General features: G+C 43.5%; 1 protein-coding gene across 2 annotated transcripts in view; it reads left to right on the plus strand.

The window, feature by feature from the left end:
• The window catches only part of CFAP206 (cilia and flagella associated protein 206), a 93951-nt gene that overhangs the window by 45657 nt on the left and 29791 nt on the right, over window positions 1-18503 (plus strand). For both annotated transcript variants that reach the window (XM_068279393.1, XM_068279394.1), the window contains exons 7-9: window positions 1050-1133; window positions 10835-10925; window positions 13579-13767. In XM_068279393.1, coding sequence (XP_068135494.1) covers window positions 1050-1133; window positions 10835-10925; window positions 13579-13767 — 364 coding nt within the window. The remainder of the gene's footprint in view (window positions 1-1049; window positions 1134-10834; window positions 10926-13578; window positions 13768-18503) is intronic.

Here is an 18503-nt window from a genome sequence, read left to right on the forward strand (position 1 = left end):
TTTATCTTCTTGAACCATTCTGCTAATTCTCCTCTGACCTCAACAAGTCATTTTGCACACACAGCTGCTACTCACTGGACATTTTTTTTCATTTTCAAGCCACTCTCTGAAAAACCCTAGAGATGATTGCGCTTGAAAATCTCAGTACATCAGCTCCTTTTTTTTTTTTTTTTTTTTTTTTTTGTAATATTGAGACCAAACATAGCACCACCAACCATGCCAGAATCAAAGTCACTTAAATCCCCTTCCTCGTTCTGATGCGTTTTTTTTTTTTTAATTCAACAAGTTGTTTTCATCACTTCTAGATGCCTAAGGCCACTTTTCCACAGTCGTCTCAACTGCTTGTTTTGTTGAGCAGTTCAGCATCCTATCTGCTGCCCACGATTGCCACTCGGATATTCGGATGCAATTTAATTACAGCCGAATGGCAGCAGTTGTAACACCACACGTGTCAAGCCCTGACACGTGGCGGCATTACCATGCGGCATAAAACCAGTCTTATGTTACGTCTGAGACATGCTCAGATGCAACTGCCTTGGGGTGGCTCCTATCTGCCACCTGTGCCAAGGGCTAGCAAGTGCCCATCCGGTGGACAGGAGCAGCTGACAGGCAGTTAATTCAACGCCTTCCAGATGCTCATGGAAAAGAGGCCTAGATGCATTGACGTGCTGCCCTTTGATTAGCTATTTGTGTTAACAAGCAATTAAACAGGTGTATCTAATAAAATGACCAGTTGGTGTGTATTGAAAGAAGCACATTTCCCTCCATTCCAGCTCTGTTGAAAAAAATCACAGAGAAGGAAGAGAGGTGAACTCTAACTAACAGTGGTCATAAACATGGTAAAAAAAAATGTATCATGGAAAACGTATGAACAAACTGTAGTAGTATGAAAAGTTGCTTTTTTAAGCCAAAGTGTTTCCCTTTTTTATACAGTTTACAAGAAACAACCTGTGATTCTTACTGATTTTTAACTGTGTCCATACTGGTGGTTTGTAGTGGTAGAGATTAAATATTGAATGATTTCCATATCTCTCTTTGCTATTGTCTAGGTAAAGGCTGTAGTTTTAGACTCAAGAAATGGGTTTAACGTGGATCGAACTCTCACAAAAAATGATGTACAGAAGCTTATCAAGGTACTATTTGGTGTAAAAGTTGTGTATGTGAATATTATTGAAGTATATGGACAGTTTTCCAAAAATTGTTGTTGTTCACAAGCTTTGGGGTTTATTCACTATGTTGCATGTGTGGAGGGCAGACAGGACACTTAAAGGGATACTGTAGGGGGTCGGGGGCTTCTAATGGTCCTCCGAAGACATCCTGTCCCTGCGCAGCCACTGGCCGATGCTCCGGACCCGCCTCCGGTTCACTTCTGGAATTTCAGACTTTAAAGTCTGAAAACCACTGTGCCTGCGTTGCCGTGTCCTCGCTCACGCTGTTGTCACCAAGAGTGTACTGCGCAGGCGCAGACCATACTGGGCCTGTGCAGTACGCTCCTGGTGACATCAGCAGGAGCGAGGACACGGCAACGCAGGTGCAGTGGTTTTCAGACTTTAAAGTCTGAATTTCCAGAAGTGAACCGGAGGCGGGGCCAGAGCATCGGTGAGTGGCTGCGCAGGCACAGGATGTCTGCGGGGGACCATTAGAAGCCCCGGGTAAGTGCAACTCATTTTCCCCCGACCCCCCTACAGTATCCCTTTAAAGAGACACTGAAGCGGAAAAAAAAATATGATATAGTGAATTGGTTGTGTACTATGAATAATTACTAGAAGATTAGCAGCAAAGAAAACATTCTCATACTTTTATTTTCAGGTATATAGTGTTTTTTCTAACATTGCATCATTCTATAATATGTGCAGATTACACAACACTCAGCATTCAAAATGAGTCTTTCAGAGCAGTCTGTGAAGTAATGACCTCTCCTCTAGCAGAGGAAAAGTAAATAGTTCAGGAACAGTTGAGATAATAGAAGTCAGATAACAGCCCTCTCCATGACTAACTTAGTCGGAGAGCTTAATGGCTTGTTTGCATAGAGATAACAACTGGAGTTTGTCAACTCTTCCTGTACTGGAAACAATTAGACTGATGTATCTGATCTTAATGTTTTATTTCTTAGCTGTGCTACACATACAAATCATAATATCATCATTTTTTTTCACTTCAGTGTCTCTTTAAAGTTCACATTGCTTTCTGCAAATTACATAACGTGTCATGCAAGCAATATGTGCAGCATGTTTAACACAAGTTATGTCAATTGCATAAAGTATTACTTAATTTGCTTTAAACCTGGTATACCTGGTATACATGCTGCATACATGTGTGAAGTATACCAGGTTTTAGTAAATAGAACCCTTTCGTAAGATAGTGTTTCTATAGCATACTGTTTGTCATTTGTAAGTGTATATAGCTATGTATCACATGACCAGCCTGGTTGATGGTCAATATCTGTAAAATCTGTGAATGGATATGTACCTCTTGTGAGCTGGATGATGTGCAATATGCCTGATATACTGATGCTATGTAGCTCATGTAAGGCTGAATAATTGCAAATCCACTGGGCTCAATTCACAAAGCATCACCACATTTGCTAATGAAGAAATCCGTTAATTTTACTGAACATCGTATCTAATGTCAATTTACTAAGGCCGAGGTAAACTACCAACTTTTGTGGCAAATGCGTCAATAAATGTCATTTCACAAAGATTAGAACATGCAGTAAAACCAAGTGAGATGTTCAGTATTTATCTCCAGCCTGGAGGTGTCAATAACCAACAATCAGCATTCTGTAAAATGTTACAGCCAATAGGAGTGGTCAACCTATCGTACTACTCCCTCCATTGATGCCAATATACTGCCAGGTATAAGACGTTTCTCTACCCCAGGCTGAAAAGAAGAGAGCAGACACTGGAAGTGGTTTTCCCTGCAGCCCTGTAGACTTGAACCCTACAGAATCCTGCTCCAAGATGCTGAGGAGCAACTGCTGAGTGCTCTTTCAAGCATGGTGTGTCTTATGTTTATTAAAAGTTCATTTAATATCAGGCTACTAAACAATATTGTTCTGTCCCCACACATGTGACCTATGTGTAGCTAAGACATGCAGCTAAACCTTCCTGGCTCCCAATAAGTGAGACTGATTGAAGTAGTCTTGTATTTATTGAAATCACAGGCGGTGAAACTAGAAAACAGATGAATGTATAATAAGGCTCTCATAGTAGATATGATTACAACAATCAATGCATTAATAAACAATATTGCAGTTTAGCATTATACATGTGCTCATTTAGGCTCCTGACAGACAGTATAAGAACACAGCACAGAGTAATCTAACAATGCAGAAACATACTACAGAGTGTCTCTGTTATGAGTAGATGCTGTAGCAATAACTAGGTGTGAGAAACAATAAGTCACTCACCAAGAATGCTGCCACAAGAGAAGAGATGGTGGATAGTGCTTCCTCACAGTTCACAGACAGGGTTCTAAAATGGTGGAATCAATCCCACAATGCCATTCAACTTTCTATCCCAAGAACCCTTGCAGTTTACTAATATTATAAAGACTGACCACTAGGGGGCTCGGTGAGCTATAACTCTATAACCATCAACTCTAAACATACATGCAGGATATATAGTATTTTCATATATGTCAATAACTCACATTACATCTTGCAGAACATTTTACTCTTAATTTCTGAACTTTATGTCCTTGGGGCAGAACACTCCCCGTCTGGCATTTACTGATGCCACTAATTACTAGAGTCTCCAGAAGAAAACAGTAAGATCAGTTCAGTTACTGGTCTGAGGAATAATCTGGTTTCCTTTTGTCGTATTTTGACTTCAACTTTGCGGATATTGTTATCTTCACTCTGAAAGGTTTTTGTAACAAGGCCCAAAGGCCAATCATTTCTAGATGTCTGGCAATCTCTCACAAGCACAACATCACCAGGCTTGAGATTAGGTTTGATAGTTTGCCACTTTTTTCTTGGTTGCAGAGTGGAAATGTATTGGTTTTTCCACTTGTCCCAGAAGGTATTTGCAAGGCATTGTACTTGCCTCCACTGACGTTTGTAAAGGTCTTTAGTAGTAAATTCTCCAGTAGGAACACCAACAATGTCAGTCTTCTGGGTGAGCAGCATAGAAGGAGTAAGGATCACTGGATCATCAGGGTCGCTTGAGACTGGAGTTAGAGGTCTGGCATTCATGATAGCTGAGACTTCTGCCATAAAGGTAGTTAGGCACTCATGCGTAAGCTTGGTGGTACCTGCTTGTAAGAAGATGGAGTTGAGAATCCTGCGAGCTATGCCTATCATTCTTTCCCAGGTCCCTCCCATGTGGGAGGAATGGGGTGGGTTGAAGGTCCACGTACAACCTTGCTGGATTAAATATCTTTTCACAGCGACAGTGTCCAAGTTAGAAGGAATTTGTAGCTCTTTAGCTGCTCCTATAAAGTTTGTACCTCTGTCGGAGCGAATATGTTTCACAGGGCCTCTGATAGCAATGAAACGTCTGAGGGCGTTTATGAAACCTGATGTGTCCATAGACTCAATCACCTCTATATGAACTGCTCGGATTGACATACAAGTGAATAAAACTGCCCAGCGCTTACTGTTTGCATGGCTGGCTCTGGTACGTCGAGTAGTGACTGACCAAGGTCCGAACACATCAAGGCCAACATTAGTAAAAGGAGGATCTAAGCTAAGTCTGTCAGGAGGAAGATTAGCCATCTTCTGCATTTGAAACGTACCACGGAGTTTCCGGCAAGTAACACAGTTGAAAATGAACCTGCTCACACATCTCTTTGCTCCTACTATCCACAGTCCAGCAGTTCGTAAAGCCCCTTCTGTAAACAGGCGACCCTGATGCTTGGTTAGGTTATGGTAGTGCTGAACAAGCAAAGACGCAATGTGATGGTGGCCAGGGATTAACACAGGATGTTTCTCTTTCAGTTCTATTTTAGCATGCTTAAGACGGCCTCCCACTCTTAACAGACCGTCTTCATCTAAGATTGGGTCAAGTCTTTTCAAAACACTGTCATTTGGGATAGGCCTTTGGTTGACAATACAATCAATCTCCTTAGCATATACTTCTTGTTGCACAGTGAAAATGATCAGATTTTTGGATCGGTCTAGTTCATGTACTGATCTGACATTCCCACAGAGATGCCAGCCTTTGCAGCTATTCATGCATGTAGATGAAGTACTCTTGTACGAACCACTTATATGAGCTAAACAAGTGATGGCTCGAATTAGTGAATTCCAGGTTGAAAATCTGCTAAAACGATGAGATTTAAGATGTCTTTCAGAAGTTACTGTGCGTAGCGTAGAAACCTGAGGACGGATTTCTACATCTGTGCCTGCACTTACTAGTCCAAATAACTCACCTTCGGAAATGTGCTCTGGGTTATACAGAAATGTAGGTCCGGTAAACCATATTGTGTTCTGAAGGTGCTTGGCAGCAACAGATCTGGTTGCCAGATCGGCAGGGTTATGGTCGGTAGGTACATATTGCCACTGTTTTGGGCTGGTAGATCTTCTAATCCTCAGAACTCTGTTGCTTACGTAAACGTAGAAGCGCCTGGTTTCATTGTAAATGTAGCCCAAGACTACTTTACTGTCTGTGTAAAACTCTGTCTCCTTAATGTCAATGTCCATCTCGGTGGTAATAAGCTCAGCTATCTCTACTGCTAGCACAGCAGCGCACAGTTCTAGCCTGGGTATAGTATGCTCCGGGAGTGGAGCAAGTTTTGCTTTCCCCATGACAAACCCGACATGGCATTGTCCTTTGTTGTCTATCACTTTAAGGTAAGCTACTGCCGCAATCGCTTTCACAGATGCATCAGAGAAAACACAAAGTCTTTGCATTTGGATTTCTGTAGAGGGTACAGCGGCATATGGGCGTGCAATATGAAGATCATATAAATCTGGTAAGGAGTTTCTCCACTCTACCTATAAGTATCTTTGTTCGGTGGTAAGTGGAACATTCCAGTCTAAAGTTTTACAGCTTAGGTCTCTGAGTAATGCTTTGCCTTGGATAGTAACAGGGGATCCAAACCCTTGAGGATCATACAGGCTGTGTATGGTAGAGAGTACACCTCTACGGGTGAAGGGTTTTTCTTCATTCTTGACTTGGAAAGTAAAGGTGTCCGACGTTAGGTCCCATAATAGTCCGAGACTACGTTGTACTGGAATAGTGTCAGTTGCTAAGTCTTTTAGATCATTTGAGTGGTCTTGAGAAGGAAAATCTTCCATAAACTTAAAGTGAACTCTCATCTCTGGTTTTCTCTGAAAGTTGTGTCTAAGGGAGGTGAAGTGTTTATAAGCTTGTTCCTTGTTATTAGGCAGACGTTGTCTTTGTGGTCTAAAGGGAAGAGGTGCGACCCAGCTATTGGATTTGTCTTTGACCATTTCCTGTTCCATTAATTTCAAAAACAATCTGTCCTCATGAGATGTTGTCACCTGATTGTCTTGTGGTGTTCTCTGGAAAACAGTGCACCCTAGATGGTTTTGGTCACTGTCAGCTATGTGGTTGTCGCAGGAAGAGCAAATGGCAGGACAGGGCAGATTGGTGCTGTAAGGCAGTTCTTTAACCAGGAAATGATTGTGGCAAGGATGGAATAAAGAAGGACGTCCATTTTGTAACATGCTAGTGAGCATGCTATTCACAGAAGTGGGTCTGTGTACACTTCCTATGCAGACATCTCCTATTATGACCCACCCTAGGTCAAGCCTCTGTGCATATGGAGCATTGTGAGGGCCATTAATCTGTTCTCTTGATTTGTGTACTTGTATCAAGTCTCTCCCAAGGAGCAAGATGATTTGAGCTTGGGTGTCGAGTTTTGGTATGCGGTGGGCAATACGTTTCAAGTGGGGTCGGTGTACTGCTGCTTCCGGTGTGGGTATTTCTGACCTGTTGTCAGGGATCTGGTTACACTCAATTAAAGTTGGCAAGTATAAGCATGTCTTATTGTCCATGGACTCAACTAGGTAACCAGTGGCTCTCCTCCCCGCCGTCTCCGATGTGCCTGCACAAGTCTTTAGAGAGTAGGGGGAACTAGGACCTTCAATGTTGAACATGTCAAAAAAGGTTGATTTAGCTAAGGACTTATTGCTTTGGTCATCCAGGATTGCGTAAACTTTAATTGCTTTTTCTCTATTAGCCTCTGGATAAACCCAGACTAAGCAGATTTTTGAGCAGGACTTCCCTTCTATGAGTCCCTTACAAACTTCAGTACATTGGGCAGTAACTGCTGATGTATCCGAGGCAGTGTTGCTCTCCTCCTCATGAGGCTCACTGACACTTCTGGCATGTTGTACAGTCCATAGTGCAGGCCCAGGATGCAGAGCTGTGTTGTGACTTGGGCTGTCACATTCTGTGCATTTCTTACTAAACTTGCAATCCTTAGCGAGGTGAGATGTAGATGAGCAGCACTTATAACAGATGTGATGTTCCCTGAGAAAGGCTTTGCGGTCTTCTATGTGCTTCTCTCTGAAACCTTTGCAGTTCAATAGGGAGTGAGGCTTTCTGTGCAGGGGACACTGCTTACTTGGATCTTTTACTTTGTCTTGTGGGCGAGAAGAACTCGAAGTCTTGTCAAAAGTATTTGTAGGAGAAACATTAGTTTTGCGCACTGTCACTGGTGCTTTGCGAGGTTGGAGTCCTGGTGGAGCAGCACATGAGAGCATTAGATCAAAGCTAGGATCGTTCCTAATTTTTGCTTGATGGTATACAAAGTCCACAAGAACCATGAATGGAGGAAATGGTACACTATGAGTTTCCTTATATTTAGAGCCGTGTCTAATCCATTGTTCCTGGAGATTGAATGGCAACTTTTGTATTATAGGGTTGACACCTCTGGCTGTGTCAAGGAATGCAAGTCCTAAAAGATCCCCTTCAGCTTTGGCAACTTGTAATTCCATTAGCAAATCGCTGAGTTCTCTGAGCTTTTGATAGTTTTTGCTAGCAATCCTAGGAAAGTCATCAATCCTCTTAAACAAAGCATTTTCTATTGCTTCTGCAGATCCATAGCACTCTTCAAGTCTAGCCCAGATCATTCTGAGTCCGGTATGCGGATAATTTACATTTATGGTTCTGATCCTTTTAGCATGCTCAGCTGACTCATTCCCCAACCATTTCACTAGGAGGTCCATCTCTTCACTATATGACAAGTCTAAACCTTGGATTGCATTCTGAAAGGAGGATCGCCATGCTCTATAATCTTCTGGGCGATCAGTGAACTTTACAAGTCCCTTGCTGACTAACTCACGCCGGGCCAAGAATTTAGCAAAGTCAATACTGGCTTGGCTAGTAGTAAGATTAGATGGTGGTTTATTGATATTGTGAGTATGTGGTGTTTGATCATACCTGTTAGGAACTGGAAGTTCACCCTGGCTTCTATGCTCTTGCCTTGGAGTGAAGACAGATTCTTGCTGCTGATTTGGAGGCTGGGTTTTACTCTTCAAGCTGCTGTAATGTTGATCAGTATTCTCTTGTTTGCAGGATTGAGGGTTCTGGTCATCTCTCAGTGATGGATTATAAGGCATCAGAATTGTCTCACAAGTGACATGTTTTGTTTCTTGCTGTAGATCAGAGTCACTGTGTTGTCTGGAGTGTTGCTCTACATACTCTGAGGTGCGCTTTAGCGAGTCTTGGCAGTCAAGATCTGCACCGAGTATGTTGCTACATGCTCTATACTCACTTCCAAGAGATGCGGCTCTTTCCAGGGCTTCTACTTCAGCTGTGGCTGCTGCAACTTCTTTCTCTGTTGTAAGTTTCTCCATATTAGCTTCTAGAATGGCTTTCTGCATTTCTATAGATGCCTGCTGCTGAGCACTTTCGGCCTCAAGGCGTGCTTTCTCTTTCTTCATTTGCAATTCTTGTTCTGCAAACGCAGCCCGTGCCTTTGCAGCTTCAACTTTTGCACGGGCGATGGCGGCTGCATTGCTGATAGATGACTTAGTAGATCCGCTGACTCTGGATCTTGTTTTAAGTGAAGATGTCAAAGATGCCCGACTTTGTGACATGATGGTGAAGATATTTGACTATGTGAGGGTTGCTGGATGATCACGTGCAGGTAGCTGCTGTGACTAGTTAGCAGGTCTGAGTAGTCAGATTTCACTGATGGAGCTAGACTGTGTAGAGACTGCAATAGCTGTATGCAGGAGACTGCATGGAGTGTAGCAGGGCTCTGTATAGTCAGCTTGGTGCACCGCTCTCTAGAAGTATCTGTTTCACTGCAGCACTTGACTGTATAGGGGTTGCTGTGTTGCCATGTGCAGCTCAGTGCATTGGAGTAGCAGACCTCTGTGTAGTCATCTGTCACTCTCTTGGTGTTTCAGCTCTTGTTTCACTGTTCTGTCCCCACACATGTGACCTATGTGTAGCTAAGACATGCAGCTAAACCTTCCTGGCTCCCAATAAGTGAGACTGATTGAAGTAGTCTTGTATTTATTGAAATCACAGGCGGTGAAACTAGAAAACAGATGAATGTATAATAAGGCTCTCATAGTAGATATGATTACAACAATCAATGCATTAATAAACAATATTGCAGTTTAGCATTATACATGTGCTCATTTAGGCTCCTGACAGACAGTATAAGAACACAGCACAGAGTAATCTAACAATGCAGAAACATACTACAGAGTGTCTCTGTTATGAGTAGATGCTGTAGCAATAACTAGGTGTGAGAAACAATAAGTCACTCACCAAGAATGCTGCCACAAGAGAAGAGATGGTGGATAGTGCTTCCTCACAGTTCACAGACAGGGTTCTAAAATGGTGGAATCAATCCCACAATGCCATTCAACTTTCTATCCCAAGAACCCTTGCAGTTTACTAATATTATAAAGACTGACCACTAGGGGGCTCGGTGAGCTATAACTCTATAACCATCAACTCTAAACATACATGCAGGATATATAGTATTTTCATATATGTCAATAACTCACATTACATCTTGCAGAACATTTTACTCTTAATTTCTGAACTTTATGTCCTTGGGGCAGAACAAATATGTTAAAGTGACCCTGAACAGACCTAAAAAATGCAATACTGAGCTTACCTGGGGCTTTCTCCAGCCGCTGCCCCAAAGGAGCCCACAAGGTCCCTTAGCGTCCTTTGAATCCCCTGGCTGGCAGGTCAGAGTGTTAGGTGACAGGCTGAGGTCAGGACTGACAGGACAGGGTCATCGGTAATAATACGATAGCTGGGGTGAGGATGACAGGCTGGCAGGTCAGAGTGATAGGTGACAGGCTAAAGTCAGGACTGACAGGACAGGGTTATAGGTAATAATAAGAGAGCTGGGGTGAGGATGACAGGCTGGCAGATCAGAGTGATAGGTGACAGGCTGAGGACAGGACTGACAGGACAGGGTCATAGGTAATAATACGATAGCTGGGGTGAGGATGACAGGCTGGCAGGCCAGAGTGATAGGTGACAGGCTGAGGTCAGGACTGACAGGACAGGGTTATAGGTAATAATAAGATAGCTGGGGTGAGGATGACAGGCTGGCCGGACAGGGTTATAGGTAACAGAGTTTGGAGGGCAGTCAGAGTTAACTCACATGGATCTTGCTGATTGTTTGGTAAGAAGGGAGCAAGCCGGCAGTTATGAGGTGCTGAGGATTTATTCATTAATGCAGCATGTCTTTTCTTTGCTATTTTGCAAACTTTGTATAACACCTTTTCATTCAGAATAAATTTATAATAATGTTGTATTACATATACATAAAAACAGGGCCACATTAAAAACTTGGACTTCTACAATGCTCTTAAAACCACTATGTATTTATAACTGTATTTATGCTCTGATAATACAGGTATTTGGATTTCTCTTTATTTCAGCTTTGTGTGGATAAATTACTTGACACAAAAAGTCCATCACTGGAAACAATAAAAATGCAAGTCTACTTTGACATGAATTATACAAGCAGAGGTGAGCATTCAAGTGTACCTGTGATTTATGGAAGGAGAACAGCATCTTCATACTGAGTAGTGAATGGGGATGTGATACTGAAAACAGTACCCAGAATGACCCCTCATTCCATTAAAATTCTCAAGTCTATAACTTAAACAGTCAGATCAAAAACTTGCAAAGACTATATAGGATTCCCTGGAGACAGCGACCCAGGTAAACGGTTTCTGGGGATATGCTGGCGCCAGGCCTCGCCTGGATTGCATACATGGTGTCAGATACAACTATGTAAAAAAAAGAGGCGGCACACCACTGGCTGCAAAATATGCTTGTATTCCTTCATCAGGTGCACCTGATGAAGGACCTATGAGTACAGTAGTCTTTCTGTTCCACAATACAAGCATCTTTTGCAGCCAGTGGTGTGCCACCATTTTAAATATATATATATATATATATATATATATATATATATATTACACTTTTATGTTAACCATAGGCATCTTGTATGTTAAACTTGTATATTAACCATAGGCTTCTTAAAACTTGTATCCAGTTTATTTGTTCCTGGTTTGACATATCAAAGTCCATAGTTTAGAAATTGCACAGCCTGCCTAAAGGTGTCCACACACCATACAATTTTTTAAATATCGGTTCAATTTAACAATTGTAATCAATTTTTCTGAATGATTGTGACATTTCAAAAATATATCCAATGTACCACACACCTATGTTAAATTTTACCTCAATTATGATAAAAATGATTGGAAACTGAGAAAATTGCTAGGGTGTGTATATTAATAAATTGACAATCCAACACACACCATACAATCTTTAGTAGAAATTGAAGAGAAATATCTGGCATTCTGGATCGCTTTAAATCGAAAAAAAAACCTGAAATCCGATCGGATTTTTCAGTTGAATAAATATAAAGCTTCCGATTTTTTTTCAAGAGATACAATCATTTTTATTGAATTGCTGTAAAATCGGATAATTTTATTGTATCGTGTGTGGCCACCTTAAGGCTTAGTAAAGCTTCACCCATTAGTTGCATGGGGGGGGGGGAGGGGACATCAGGGGCTAAGGGGACCCGGTCCTGTCTGTGGCAAAAGCAGAACAAAGCACGAACCTTTCCTTCATCTAATGGCATGTCATGTCCTCCTAACTTCTCTTCTTCACTGTAACCGCTGTGCAGTCTTTGCCTGCTGCTCCCATTTATGCATATCATGTGACATGCAGTGACAGGAGCCTGAGGGAGATAGACTGCACAGTGAATACAGGGAAGAGGAGGGGGGCAATGGGCAGAGTGTGGGGCACATTAACTGCAATCGGGGGAGAGTGTTAGGAGGGACCAGTTGACACCACCTTCAGAAAAGAAAAAAAGCTCTTATTAATTGATCATATTAAAAAAATGACAAAGTAGTACCACAGTGACGGCCTGCTATTTGGAGAGATGCTATATTGCATGTTTGCTGTAATATGGGAGGGTTGAAGTTTTACTGTTAGTCTAAGGATTAGACCTAGTGTTGATCCAAAACCATATTATTTGTCAAAAGAACAAAAGTGGCCTCGGGTAATACTTGTAATGACTAAAGCCACTATTACATAAGCAGCTGAAGGTGGTACCTGTTTATGATCAGCTATTCCTGTGCACTGGCCAGGCATTGATAGTGCTCGGTACAGGCAGTAGAGAGATGTTTGCCTCATTAAGGGACATCTGAGCATACCCACACTCGGATACAACATTAGGTGGTTTCTTGTTGCCAGGTTACTAAATCAGATATTAAAGGAGATATCAGGGATTTTTAACAAAATGAGGTCTACTTACCTGGGGCTTCCTCCAGCCCCTGGAATGCTATGGGCTCGATTCAGTAAGCAGTGCTAACTGTTAGCACGCTTCTGAAAAGGCCATTATCACGCCTTAACTCAGTTTGGGCGTGATAAAATCAGATCAGTGCGCGTGAAGTGCCCATTCACATCTATGCGACGTTCCGCGCGCACCGCGCTGTGCGCACGCAATGTTTTGCGCACAGGTCTTTGCGCGCGATCTGATTTTAGAAACAGTGCTAACCTACTTAGCACCCTGGTTAACACGCCTAAAGTCTTTAGGCGTGCTAAGTAGGTTAGCACCGTTTACTGAATCAAGCCCTATGTGTCCCTTGCTGCAGCTCTGCTCCCAGCTGGTCTCCCGGGGTCCCCTCTGGTGACCCGGCGGGGTCGGTATCTTCTGCACCTCACACTTACTTGGCTGAGAGATTTGTGCAGAACATTCTAGGCTACATGAACATGAGCTGCGCACTTGCACAGGCGCAATAGATAACGACCTCGCCGGGTCACCAGCTGCAATGGAGGGGACCCAAGGAGACCGCCTGTGAGCGGAGCAGTGGCAAGGGACACATAGCCTTCCAGGGGCTGGAGGAAGCCCCAGGTAAGTAGACCTCATTTCGTTAAAATTCCAGGATATTTCCTTTAAGCGCTAATGTGTGGAGCCACCATTCGGCTGCATTAATTTGCAGCAGGAAAACACTCTGCAAATCAGAGACTGAAATTTACTGCAGTTAAACTACAATAAATCGATATGGGTTTTCTTACTTTCCTTGTTTCTGTTTCTCATTTTCCTTGTTTCCGTTCTTATTTGAAATGATGAACCTTTGCTTTAACAATGCACATTATGCAGGAGAGTTCCTAGATGAGCACCATCGTGTCCTGGAATCAAGACTTGCGCCTGTGAGCCGAGAGATCACTGACAGCCGAGCTCGCACTGCTGAGGAACTGGAGAGTTTGTATCGCAAGATTGTCAGCTATGTGCTCCTGAGATCTGGCCTTGGCTCCCCTACAGATATCAAAGTAGTCAGAGAAGCCACAGGTTAGTAAAGCAAGTTAACTAATTTATACTTTCAGCAAAAAGCTAAACTGCAAAACTGCAATAATATTCTCTAGAGATGGAGATTGCTGCTCAATATAAGGGCTGCTGCATACCATGGTCCAGAGGCTTCCCAGACCCTCTTCAAGCCCACTGTGCCTACACAAGACCCTCTTTGTCTTCTGGCTGCACTTTCGACCATCCATACTGGGCATGGGGTTCACAGAGGCAGAGAACTGGTTCACAGTGCTCTTCAGGAGCAGCTATGTTCTACTAGGCATGCAAAAACCTTACTCGCACTTGCCCTGTAGCCCAGTCTGGATGCGCTCATACACAGCAGGAGTGTTACCATGAGAAACATATTCAACAAACTCATGTGAAGGGACCCAGGGCTGTAACAGTGGGGCCTAGCAGGATCCAGGGAGCCTCTGGACTATCCAGAGATTTCCCGCTACTGAGGTAAGTATACATTTTTATGTGTTTTTCCTTCAGGTTCACTTTAAGTAGCAGGAAAAGGCAACTCTCATGATGTCACCCAGTTGTACCCCCTTTGAAACGTAAAAAGACTTCCTCAGTGAACTCTGGCAGCAGAGATCACTGAGTAAGTCTTTTTACATTTCAAAGGGGGTACAACTGTGTGACATCATTGAGCCTACAGAATCATACAGTGGTTTGGAAAAGTATTCGGCCCCCTTGGAAGTTTTCCACATTTTGTCACATTACTGCCACAAACATGAATCAATTTTATTGGAATTCCATGTGAAAGACCAATACAAAGTGGTGTACACGTGAGAAGTGGAACAAGAATCATACATGATTCCAAACATTTTTACAAATAAATAACTGCAAAGTGAGGTGTGCGTAATTATTTAGCCCCCTTTGGTCTGAGTGCAGTCAGTTGGGCATAGACATTGCCTGATGAGTGCTAATGACTAAATAGAGTGCACCTATGTGTAATCTAATGTCAGTACAAATGCAGCTGCTCTGTGACGGCCTCAGGTTGTCTAAGAGAATATTGGGAGCAACAACACCATGAAGTCCAAAGAACATACCAGACTGGTCAGGGATAAAGTTATTGAGAAATTTAAAAGCAGGCTTAGGCTATAAAAAGATTTCCAAAGCCTTGAACATCCCACGGAGCACTGTTCAAGCGATTATTCAGAAATGGAAGGAGTATGGCACAACTGTAAACCTACCAAGACAAGGCCGTCCACCTAAACTCACAGGCCGAACAAGGAGAGCGCTGATCATAAATGCAGTCAAGAGGCCCATGGTGACTCTGGACGAGCTGCAGAGATCTACAGCTCAGGTGTGGGAATCTGTCCATAGGACAACTATTAGTCGTGCACTGCACAAAGTTGGCCTTTATGGAAGAGTGGCAAGAAGAAAGCCATCGTTAACAGAAAAGCATAAGAAGTCCCGTTTGCAGTTTGCCACAAGCCATGTGGGGGACACAGCAAACATGTGGAAGAACGTGCTCTGGTCAGATGAGACCAAAATAGAGCTTTTTGGCCAAAATGCAAAACGCTATGTGTGGTGGAAAACTAACACTGCACATCACTCTGAACACACCATCCCCACTGTCAAATATGGTGGTGGCAGCATCGTGCTCTGGGGGTGCTTCCCTTCAGCAGGGACAGGGAAGCTCGTCAGAGTTGATGGGACAACGACCCTAAACATAAAGCCAGGGCAACAATGGAAAATGGTTTAAAACAATATATATATATACATGGGCGTCCTCACATATGGCAAAACCGGGCATCTGCCCGAGCCTGGCCGCCCGCTGCCCCCCCCCTGGCCGCGTGCCCGTGCAGCCAGCAGGAGGGGAACACGCAGAGAAGAGAGAGAGCGCTATGGGCACAGTGGGGAAGGGCGGACGTCTCCCCCCCCCTTCCCTCACCTTAGGGGTCTCTCTCTCCCTCGCTGTCCCCCTCCGGAATGAAGTGTGCAGCGGCTGGCAGCGGTGGGCGGAACTTACCTCCTCTCGCTCCTGCGCCGGAAGTTCTGGTGCCGCACTCTGGTCTGGATCAGGCCAGAGTAGCGGCTAATCCATCCGGCGCGTGCGACGAGAGGAGGTAAGTTCCGCCCACCGCTGCCAGCCGCTGCACACTTCATTCCGGACTCCGGAGGGGAGAGCGAGAGAGGGAGGGAGAGCCCCCTAAGGTGAGTGCCCATAGCTCTCCCTCTTCTCTCCGCTGCTCCCCTCCTCCTGCACACATGGCCACTTTTTCTGGGGACATATCCCCCTGCCTACATATACTGGGACATATACCCCTGCCTACATATACTGGGACATATACCCCTGCCTACATATACTGTCTGGGACATATACCCCTGCCTACATATACTGTCTGGGACATATACCCCTGCCTACATATACTGTCTGGGACATATACCCCTGCCTACATATACTGTCTGGGACATATACCCCTGCCTACATATACTGGGACATATACCCCTGCCTACATATACCCCTGCCTACATATACTGTCTGGGACATATACCCCTGCCTACATATACTGTCTGGGACATATACCCCTGCCTACATATACTGGGACATATACCCCTGCCTACATATACTGGGACATATACCCCTGCCTACATATACTGTCTGGGACATATACCCCTGCCTACATATACTGTCTGGGACATATACCCCTGCCTACATATACTGTCTGGGACATATACCCCTGCCTACATATACTGTCTGGGACATATACCCCTGCCTACATATACCCCTGCCTACATATACTGTCTGGGACATATACCCCTGCCTACATATACTGGGACATATACCCCTGCCTACATATACTGGGACATATACACCTGCCTACATATACTAGGACATATACCCCTTGCCTACATATACTGGGACATATACCCCTGCCTACATATACTGGGACATATACCCCCGCCTACATATACTGGGACATATACCCCTGGCTACATATACTGGGACATATACCCCTGCCTACATATACTGGGACATATCCCCCCTGGCTACATATACTGGGACATATACCCCCTGCCTACATATACTGGGACATATACCCTTGCCTACATATACTGGGCACATATACCCCTGGCTACCTGTTCTGGGGACATCTCTACCCCCTGGCTACCAGTTCTGGGGACATCTATACCGCTGGCCACCTATTCTGGGGACACCTATAGACCTGGGGCTACCTATTTTTGGGGAACCACTGCTGTCAGATTGAGTGTATTTTGGGGAACTGCTGCCAGGTGAGAGGTGTCTACATATTAAGGGGGCATTCTGCCTATTTATGTGAAAAGCTGTCTATTTATGTGCCTCATGACTGCTGAATTTGTCTTGTTGCGGGCCTCATGGTTACTGACTTTGTCTTGTTGGGGGCCTCATGATTTGTTGGGGGCCTCAAGATTGCTGAATTTGTCTTGTTGGGGGCCTCATGATTGCTGAATTTGTCTTGTTGGGGGCCTCATGATTGCTGAATTTGTCTTGTTGGGGGCCTCATGATTGCTGAGTTGGTCATGTTGGGGGCCTCATGATTGCTGAATTTGTCTTGATGGGGGGGGCCTCATGATTGCTGAATTTGTCTTGTTGGGGGTCACATGATTGCTAACTGCGAGACTATGGAAAAAGCTGAATCATCATCATATGAGACAATAGCATTAAACCTACTTTTTCTGCTTTTTAAAACAGAAAATGAAACTGGGAGGTTCTAAAAAAAATGAATAATTTTTTTCAGGAGTACGATGGATGAAATTGTTTATCTTCACAGTTTATTTTCAACTTAATTTTCCATAATGTTCATGTATGAGTTAAAACGTTTGTATTTACTTTAAATTGCTGCTGGCACTTTGTGATAGTAAAGTGACTTTGCAGTTTGGACACTCGACCTCCAAAAGGTTCGCCACCACTGTCCTAATCTAATGTCCCACCATTGCTTAGTTCATGTAAACTTGTCTCCACCCACGACCACACCCACATTCTGGTTCATGACCACACGATGGATGAAATTGTTTATCTTCACAGTTTATTTTCAACTTAATTTTCCATAATGTTCATGTATGAGTTAAAACGTTTGTATTTACTTTAAATTGCTGTTGGCACTTTGTGATAGTAAAGTGACTTTGCAGTTTGGACACTCGACCTCCAAAAGGTTCGCCACCACTGTCCTAATCTAATGTCCCACCATTGCTTAGTTCATGTAAACTTGTCTCCACCCACGACCACACCCACATTCTGGTTCATGACCACACCCATTTTTCGGCGCGGCGCGCTACGCGCACCGCATGACGTAGCTCCAGCCCAAATTTTTAACTCCCCACTTTTTGCCCCCCCCTGGAAAATTGAAGAGAGATAGATATATATATATATATATAGAGAGAGAGAGAGAGAGATATATAGATATATATATATATAGAGAGAGAGAGAGAGAGATATATATATATATATATATATATAGAGAGAGAGAGAGAGAGAGAGATATATATATATATATATATATAGAGAGAGAGAGAGAGAGAGAGAGAGAGATATATATATATATATATATATATAGAGAGAGAGAGAGAGAGAGAGAGAGAGAGAGAGAGAGAGAGAGAGATATAGAGAGAGAGAGAGAGAGAGAGAGAGAGAGAGAGAGAGAGAGAGAGAGAGAGATAGAGAGAGAGAGAGAGAGAGAGAGAGAGAGAGAGAGATATATAGAGAGAGAGAGAGAGAGAGAGAGAGAGAGAGAGAGAGATATAGAGAGAGA

Source organism: Hyperolius riggenbachi, chromosome 4, assembly GCF_040937935.1.
Source record: "Hyperolius riggenbachi isolate aHypRig1 chromosome 4, aHypRig1.pri, whole genome shotgun sequence".
NCBI lineage: Eukaryota > Metazoa > Chordata > Amphibia > Anura > Hyperoliidae > Hyperolius > Hyperolius riggenbachi.